This window comes from Echinops telfairi, unplaced genomic scaffold, assembly GCF_000313985.2.
Source record: "Echinops telfairi isolate 266 unplaced genomic scaffold, ASM31398v2 ScPeMD7_1;HRSCAF=3_0, whole genome shotgun sequence".
NCBI lineage: Eukaryota > Metazoa > Chordata > Mammalia > Afrosoricida > Tenrecidae > Echinops > Echinops telfairi.
Window position 1 is genome coordinate 74644109 of NW_022103896.1, and position 10019 is coordinate 74654127.

Consider the following 10019-nt stretch of genomic DNA (forward strand, 5'->3'; position numbering starts at 1 on the left):
ATGTACAAATGCGCTTTACACAATTGATGTATGTATGGAATGTGATAAGAGTTGTATGAGCCCCTAATAAAATGATTTAAAAAAAAAGAAAGACAAATGCTTTAAAGATTATATATGAGCACTTAAAAGAGAAAGTAAAATTAGAGAAACTAGTGTAATTTTCAATTGCTGTATTGTAAATTCTTAAAAAAATATTTCTCAAACTGTCTTACCTATTTATGTTACCAGTGCACTTAATATCAAAATTTGAAATATACTATATATATGTAAAATAGTACCTGAAACTGAACTCTTGGACACTGAATCAGAGATAAATTAGTACCAATTTTCCTTACAATACTTCGAGATGAACCATACGGCTTCCCAGACCAAAGTACCTGAAAAAAATAGGAACAAAAGATGTTAAAGAATTATTAACAACTTTCCTCTAGTTCGTTAATGCTTCCTCCCCTCTACTATCATGATCCCAATTCTACCTTACAAATCCGGCTAGATCAGAGCATGTACACTGATACAGATAAGAACTGGAAACACAGGGAATCCAGGACAGATGATCCCTTCAAGACCAGTGGTGAGAGTGGTGATACTGGGAGGGTGGACAGAAGGTGGGGTAGAGAGGGGAACCGATCACAAGGATCTACATCTAACTCCCTCCCTGGGGTACGGACAACATAAAAGTGGGTGAAGGTAGATGTCACACAACGTAAGACATGACAAAATAATAATAATTTATAAATTATCAATTATTAAGGAGGGAGGGAAAAAATGAAGAGCTAATTACCAAGGGCTCAAGTAGAAAGAAAATTGTTTTGAGAATGATGGCAACAAATGTACAAATGTGTTTGACACAATGGATGGACTGATAAAAGTTGTACGAGCCCCAAATAAAATGATTTTAAAAAGCAAACTATTAATAAAAACCATTGAATAATTAATTACATGACATGCTAACACACGAATTACAGGATCTGCAATACTCTAAATAACATTGGAAAATCAAAATTAAAGAGTATACATAGCTAAGTATTAATACAATAATAAAGTTTAATTTGGAACATTATGTAAAATATAGACTAGTCATATTAAAAGATGATTTCTGAAACAAAACTATTTAAATATTTTTCATAATATTCTTCAGAGGAAATAATGTTTGACCTCGCCTGGCTCTATTTTAGCATCAGAATATAAATATATATTTATTTATTTATGGCTCAAAGTCTTTATTGATGGCATTGGGGAGACAAGGGGATATGGCAACTCCTGCTTCTGAGGCAGTGTTCAGAACCCAAGCAGCAACTTCAGTGAGTACCTTCAAAAAACTATATAATTTCAGTATTTAAAAAAAATACTGGCAAGATATGACAAAATACCCATTTATAAACAATCAAGGGCTCACGCGGGAGGGGGGAGCGGGGAGGGAGGGGAAAAATGAGGACCTAATGTCGGGGGTTTAAATGGAGAGAAAATGTTTTGAGAAACGATGTACAAATGCGCTTTACACAATTGATGTGTGTATGGATTGGGATAACAGTTGTATGAGCCCCTAATAAAATGTTAAAAAAAAAAAGAAAAATAATACTAACTACTTCTGCTGTAATCGGCTTTTATTTAGAAACAAAAGGCGTCCCATATGGGGTTGATCTAGGTTGTTCACTGCACAAGAGCACCTGGCGAGTGGGAACAGCAAGGCAGTCACTCTGCTCACCGGAAGCTGCATCTTCTTGGGTGGCGTTACCCTACAGAAGAGATGCCTTTTCCTAATTTGCAAATGAAGCCACTAAAGAAAGGGCTAAGAGGTAATGCACGTTTTCTCAGATCCAATCATAACAACATATAAGGCAATGCACTATGCTTAGAGTGCAGAAATAAACCCTCAAAGCAAAAGTAAAACTAGCAGCAAGCATAGAGAATGCCAAGTCATTACAAATTGTACCTGGAAAGTTCTCCCCTAAAGTCTGTCGCTAAGTCACACAGCATTGCCGCCATGGTTCCAGTTCAGGACAAACACCCAAACCAAACCCACTGCCTTTGAGTCATCTCCAACCCAGAGCCTGTAAAGGGTTTCCGAACCTGTGACTTGACAGGCGCAGAGAGCCCCATACAAGCACAGTTATTCCATATTAAACACGTCTAAGCATGTCTCTGGCATCAGTCAGTGGGGTGACTATAAACAAGTTCTCTTAGTAGTCCACTTGTCTTAATTTCCAAAACAAGGGTACTTTTTGTGCATGGCAAAAAACAACAAAGAAGGATTTTCAAATTAATGAATCTTTACAACAAATTTGAGCAAATGCTGCCCACACATACAAGATTTCTGCTAAATCAAGCAGGACAATTTTGTGAAATGAACTTAACCAGGGGCGAGGCTTGGATTAACCAATAGGATCTAGAGAGCAAGGTGCAAACAAAACAGTGACTTCTGACAGTATCTGCTAGGCCCGTTAGAATTAAGGCAGGGAGGTTAGCTCACACGAGTATGGGGACTGTTTCTGGGGGATTCACAAGGGAGAATCTGGATAGATTTTACTCACAGGATGTAGGACAATTATGAAGACGTTTTCAGAAAACTAAAAACTACATTGGTGAGAAAAAGGCTAGAAAAGTTGCACCAGAGAATTTTTTTCCATTTATAAAATAAACATAGAAGCAACCTGATCTTAGATTTTAGAAAAATCTAGGATGATGGCATGAGACAAAGTGAGATACCAGAGATACCGCAAGCATCACTCAGCTTTTATTTCTCATTATCATTACGTTCAAGGCTTACGGGAGGCACCAAGACAAGAGCACTGTCACCTCTACTGGTGTCTATAACCCAAGAAACCAAAGGACAACAACACAAACTCCAACTATCCCTCTGGCTTTGTGAAAGTAAACAAAGACACACGGTATAAATCCGACCGTTTCCTTTTAATTAGAAAGCTGGCCCATGGAAAGATAGGGAGATCAATAAGCAGATCTAAATAGTATAAAAAGAATAGGAGGCAAAGGTTATCCTACAGCTTAGATGAGGGTTTACCGATCTTCAGGCATCCAAACATCATTCACACAATGAGCACACTGAGGATTATGACAAACATAGTCCCTCAAAATAAGACTAGTCTTTTTTTTTTTTTTACATTTGTTTTAGTTTTTAATATCTTTTTAAGACTAGTCTTAAGTACATGTGAGAACTAAGAAAAGGAAAAACATTTGAATAGAGGGAAATGGGAAGCAACAATTTTATCAAATCAACATGAGAGGTCAGGAAAAAATAAGTACATGGGCAAGTAAACCTACACACACAATATTTAAGCAAACTCTACCTTATCCATTTTAGTAGGCTTTTTTTTTTTTAACCTACACGACAATTACCACATTATCTGGTCATTTTTCTTGAGTTTCTTATAATTACTCACAAATCAAAAGTTCCACTATGATGTAAGAGCATCACAGAATGCTACTGTGTGCATCACAATGTGTTAATTCCACAGTCTAAAGTGCATCTTCCTCCCACTCTAGCAGCCAAGCTCTTGCCTGGGGACAGAGAGGACAACAAGCTGTCAAAGAAAAGTTCAGAAAGGATTTGCCAAGGTCAAGAACGAATATTCCTGCCAGCATTTGGCATTCCTCACTGCACATGCTGCACAGGCTAAGTTTCAGCTATTATCTTCCCATCTGTTTAATATTAGAAGGAAATAATGCCAGTGCTTTCTACAAGAGAAGGCGGCCAAAGATTCTACTTTTACTCATAAAGACGAGGTAGACGGTTTAGGCTTTTCCACAAACTTAATGTCGGTTAAAGAACAGATTGTTTTATGTGATTATCTTTCACGTAAACTCAAGAGTTCACTTGTTCTTCTGTTACTTGTGAACTGCACAGCACATAGCACCAAGAAACATGAAGCCAGAGTCCATGTAAGCTGGCGACTGGAATATTTGGAAAGAGGAGGTGCCATCACCTTTATTGAGAAGCAGAAAAGTGGGGGGTTAAGAGCAGCTAGAACATCCAGAAACACTCAAACTAGGTTTTACTTTAACACCCCCAACTCCACCCCACCCCATTTTTTTCTATTCAGCCCTCGCGGAGAGGGAGCAATTGTAACTGGCTGCAGAAACAGTGAACAGATGGTGCTGAGAAGTCACCATCTGTGCTCACGGAGGCTGGGTGACCCAAGGGGCTGTCCTCCCTCAACCTGTAGCTGAGCCACATCTCTATCTTTTCAGAGTTCTTGTTTGGATAGGGGAAAGCTCCCTCCAAAGATAAACTCTTGATAGTATTTTTTCAGATATGAGAGAGCAGAAAGAAAAAAAATCTATAAAGTGTATGAAATATATTAATAACAAAATCTGTTTAAGTGTATGAAAGTGCCCTGGTGGTGTAGGGGGTTGTGTGTTGGATTGCTAACCTCAAAGTCATCAGTTCAAATCCACCAGAAGCTCTATGGGACAAAAATGAAGCTGTAAATATTTATAGTCTTAGAAACCCCCAAGAGCAGTTCCACTCTGTCCTACAGGGTTGCTTAGTGGGAACACACTCGATGGCAGTGAGCTTGAGAAATGAGAGAGTACGACTACTGTGTGTGTGTGTGTGTGTGTGTGTGTGTGTGTGTGTGTGTGTAGTACATAAAATTTAGCAACAGTGCTTACAAGTGATAATAGCAAGGATAGAAATGACAACAGGAAAGCAATTTGTTCCTTTCTAACACTGTCAAATGCTATTGTAGAAGTGTTGAAGTGTGAGGCTCGAATACGAAGCTGTCATCTGTCTCATCCATGTTGACTACACCACCCAAACTTTATGTGGCCAAATTCATTTCTTATAGACTGGTTTGATTTTTATGATTATTTGAGAAGAACTATTTAGCAGGAAAAACTATAAGTGTAATTCTAGTAATTACTATATTATTATATTCTAAGAATTAACTTTTATTCTCAAGATAAATAATGTGATATTAATATACCGTGTTTCCCCGAAAGTAAGACATCCTCCGAAAATAAAGCCTACTTAGTTTTCCCTCTCGCTGAAATTTAAGGCATCCCCCCGGAAATAAGACCTCCCTGATAATAAGGCCCCCCGAAGCTAATGTAACTCTGGACTCTGGACTGCAGCAGCACGTGCCGCCACGCAGCTCACTGTTGGCCGCAGCACAGCTGGAGCAAACAGGAGGTACGAGGTCTCTTTTAATCAGAGAGCCCACAAAAAGAGTTCAACAATAAAGGTGTACCGTATTCTTCATGGAAAAATAAGACATCCCCCGAAAATAAAACCTAGAGCATCTCTGGGAGTAAAAATTAATATAAGATACTGTCTTATTTTCGGGGAAACAGGGTAGAAGTTCTTATTCCGAATTTCATGTACCCTTTATATTACAAGCAAAACTTTGTGTTTATATGATATTTTTCAGGGAAGGTTCCATGTCATGAATCAAATTTTGAAGGAGCCTAGGAGAAGGAATGCACACGGGAAACACAAAGAGGAACGGGAGTAACTATTGGTGCACTGAGGGGACTGCGGTGGATGAGCTGAAATCAAATGTATGTAAGTTGTAGAATATAAAATTAGCTGAGGTACTCTGTAAACTGTCACCTAATTCACAATAAAGTTTTAAAAAAATATATAAACGGAACTGTGGATTCGAGCATGAGTTCATGAGATTTGGCGTATCTCCTACAAGAATAAAGAGCACAGCTCAAACAGGTATAAGCACACCGTGTTCACTGCAGCACTACACACAGCGTTCGGAAGAAGGAAACACCTACATGCCCAGCAGTGGGATGATGGACAAACTTTGGGACATACACACAATGGAATACCATGCATTGTTGAAAACAACAAAACTGAAACACTGCATGGCGTGGATGGATTATAAAGGACAGGACGCTGAGTGACATTAGTCAAATACCAAAGGGCAAATATTGTGTACAGTGACTTATTTATTTTTAATTAAGAAGAGGTTTTACACCAAAAGAAACAGACTTTGATGGTTCGTAGGAATGGAATGGGGAGGGGACGCAATAAGCTAGAGGGTAGACAAGTGTTGGCTAACTTGGGTAGAAAGGGAAGAGGTGGGGAAAGGAGGTCAGGGAGGGAACACTGACTGAGCTATTTAGTAAGTTGTTTAAAAAGTATGCCAAATGATGCTTCAATAGGTAAACCCCTCCCTACCTAATTCACAATAAAATGCTTGCCACTTTATGGCCTTACATTATTTTAAAACAGATTTTCAGATAACTGATTAAAGTTGATGTTACCCTCAAAACACACACAGGCACACTTACTTTTTTCATCCACTATCAGTAAGAATAGTCCTGAGGATTAGTCACAACACTGGGATCAACGATCACAGGCACCCATTTCGTTGTCTAAGATATCTGAAAACACCGCGTTCTCTCTGCGTGTCACTGGCTGACACGGAGTCTGTACCCTGTCTCTGCAGCACTGTCACAGCAGTGTGACTCGAGCGGAAGGTTGGGGAACTTGCCCGACTAGGAGTCCCTGGACAACATGTTGACCTCGCACTAATGGCCTCCCTCACCGGATGATGTGTCTGTCTCTGTGTCAGCTTTGTCCCTAAGACTCAATAAATGTTCTCTTATTTTTTAAAATAAACACAGGAAACAAACCATTACAGAACAATCCTACACTATGCACATTCCACTATGCTAGGTGCTTCCCACGGACTGTCATTTATTCAGTCGCAGGTTAACTCTGCAGTGGTTCTTCTATTTCCGATTCGCAATGAGAAATTGAAGCCCAGAGAGTTAAGATGACTTCTCGTTCTTCTACACCAGTCATAGGCAGAAAAAAGTTTCAATTGGTGTTTTGCTTAAATCGAGGACCCAGAATCTTTCCATAAACTACACTTCTTACTAAAATTATAAATCAAACAAGCGGCCATCTAGCTCAGAAGCAACAAAGCCCACATGGAACAACATATCAACCTGTGTGATCACGGGGTGTCGAACGGATCACTGAAGACAAATGGGTGCATAAGCAAATGTGGTGAAGAAAGCTGATGGTGCCCGGCTATCAAAAAGTATAGCGTCTGGGGTCTTAAAGGCTTGAAGGTAATCAAGCGGCCATCAAGCTCAGAAGCAAGAAAGCCCACATGGAAGAAGCACACCAGCCTATGCAAACACGAGGTGTCGAAGGGATCAGGTATAAGGCATCATCAGAAAAAAAAATCTTACCATAGTGAATGATGGGGGGAGTGCAGAGTGGAGATCCAAAGCCCATTAGTAGGCCACTGGAGATCCCCTTGCAGAGGGGTCTCGGGGAGGAGATGAGCCAGTCAGGGTGTGATGTAACAATGATGAGAAATACAACCTTCCTCTAGTTCCTAAAGGTTTCCTCCCCGCTCCCACTACCATGACTCGAATTCTATCTTGCAAGACTGGCTACACCAGAGGAGGTACACTGGTACAGATAGGAACTGAAAATACAGGGAATCCAGGACGGATGAGCCCTATGGGACCAGTGGTGTGAGGGGCAAAACAGGGAGGGTAAAGGGAGAATGGGTAGGAAAGAGGGAACCGATTACATGGAACTGTGTGTGACCTCCTCCCTGGGGGACAGACAACCAAAAAGTGGATGAAGGGAGACGTCGGACAGGGCAAGATATGACAAAATACCCATTTATAAACTATCAAGGGCTCATGCGGGAGGGGGGAGCGGGGAGGGAGGGGAAAAATGAGGACCTAATGTCGGGGGTTTAAATGGAGAGAAAATGTTTTGAGAAACGAGGTACAAATGCACTTTACACAATTGATGTGTGTATGGATTGGGATAACAGTTGTATGAGCCCCTAATAAAATGTTAAAAAAAAAAAAAAATACAACCATGGAAACCAAAAATAAATAAATAAATAAAATAAAGTTATAAATCACTGTTAAGTATAAATAGTAAAGTTTCCCATTTGGGATTTATAATTCTCGAAAGTTTTCTTTCTTCCTGGAAGTCAGAGAAAAAAGAGGTATTTTCATGTCAGCACTAAAATGTGAATCTATTCTATTCTATTGTTGGTGTTCAGTGCTTGGAGTGTCAGTTCCGACTCACAGTGACCCAGGTGCAAATGTGCAACAGAGGGACACGCTGCCTGTCCTGTGCTGCCCTCACAACTGTTTACGTTTGAGTCCACTGTTGCTCCACGATGTTGACCTCTGTCTCTCAATGCCCCTCTTCTTTACCAAAAGTAGTAACCCCCACCGAGAAAGGAAGTACAGCTGCACTACATGAAGTCCACAGGAACACGCAGCCAGCTCATGTCAGCAACAATAACTTCACAAGCGATTTTCCTACTGCTTATCCTGAGCCAATTATCTCAATATTATGTACCTGTAAACAAAGGTAATTTGGTTCTTAGCTTCCAATCTTCAAAAAATTTAGAAATGTGGGTGAAGGAGGGTCGGGGCAAAGGAGTGGGATTTAAAACTTAACTTTCTCTTAACAAAATGGGAAAAGACACGAAATAAAGCAGTAGTCTCACTAAAAACAGTAGAAAGTTTAAAACTTCAACTGTATGCATATTGCATAATCTGCCTGTTTTTAATAAGCAAAATTTACTTGCACGTTACAAAACACCAAAGCATTGAATTTGAAAATGAAAATGAATATTCAGCAAAATATGCTCTGGACAACAATGGTTCTAACTACACTAATACAGGAGGGCTTCAGATCATCAAGGAATGGAAAAAGGGGTAACAAAATTGTTTACTAACTTTTTGAGCCCACTGATATACTGGACCACATTTAGCTATCAGCAGGAAATTCTCACAAAGAAAGAAGTCTGAGTATCATTGACACAGAGTAACCGTAACAGTAACCATACTGTATAAAATGGTTATCTCCATAAGCATTATTGCCACATATGTAATTTACTTTTATTTTTAAAAGGTTGCTCTATCACATTGTAAAGACATTCAATATTAATTATTCTACAACATTCAGAGGTGTCAAGTGTTTTAGTCATGGTTCACTCACTGATTTCCATATAAATGTAAGACTTCTCATTAAAACAGGAAAAGCACAGCTTTGAATGTTCACATTCAATGACATCAGAAACTTGACTCACATACTTGTTTCTACATTGTAAGCAAATGAAGTAATAGTACATAACCATACTGGACCTAAAATGCTACTCATACATAATTTTCTCCAAATTTTTTTTTAAAATAAATAGATGTCTAGATTTTAAAAATTAATTCTGTGCACTTACCGAATGCATGTTTACTCCAACTTGCTGAAGCACCATTCTAACTAAGCGCTTAATCCAGCCAAGCATTTAGATGGCTCAGTCTGTCCAAATGTGCATTTCAAATATTGAAGGCGTACATAGCAGCACATGGTCCACAGAGCACACTGCAATTTTAAAATATTTGGAAAAAAATAATTACAATCTTTACTGCTTACAATCTTTATCTCCCAACATCTAAAACTTAAGCTATATTACTTATGTGGAAGTGGTAGTCTTTGGGCATTGGGGGGAGCCCCCAGCTTGGTGGGTGTTCAATGGAAAGGGACCCAGAATCACCATATATTTAGTACCTTGATGCCCCACTTGCAGTGGTATGACAGATTTTGATCTGTTGGGCAGGGATCTGCAGTTGGAAGAACTGATCTAGTAAGTTTCCCCCCAGGCACCAGTCCCCATGCTTAGGGTAAACAGCTCAATCGAATGGGAGATCAAGCTGTGCAGGGCAACAACTCAGGGGTTGCAGCTCAAGGTGGAACTGTACTGGCACGGACTCCACATACCAACAGTGTCTGCAGTGCTGTGCCATTGCAAAAACAAGACGTCATCAGTGCAATTGTCTTATACTTCATTGTTTTGTTGCTATTGTTGGTTTTATCGATTTTGATTTTGTTATAATCCTACTGCCAAAGTAAACCTGAGTCGTGCATATCCCAGGGACAAGCAGATGGATTCTGGGCTCCCACTTAACTCTAGCTCCAATCCAACTTAGTTCTCATAACATGGCCCTGCTCGATACGCACCTTCATGAAATGAACACTGAAGCTAAGGGCACTACAACAAAGC

At 39.6% G+C, this 10019-nt stretch overlaps 1 protein-coding gene across 1 annotated transcript in view; it reads right to left on the bottom strand.

Annotated features, from left to right (window-relative positions):
• MTFR1 (mitochondrial fission regulator 1) overlaps positions 1-10019 on the bottom strand; it is a 58610-nt gene that overhangs the window by 20524 nt on the left and 28067 nt on the right. Inside the window, exons 2-3 of the mRNA XM_004697542.2 lie at positions 9198-9340; positions 279-377 (exon numbers count right to left, since the gene is read on the bottom strand). Of these exons, the coding sequence (XP_004697599.1) occupies positions 279-377; positions 9198-9263 (165 nt within the window). The 5' untranslated portion in view covers positions 9264-9340. The remainder of the gene's footprint in view (positions 1-278; positions 378-9197; positions 9341-10019) is intronic.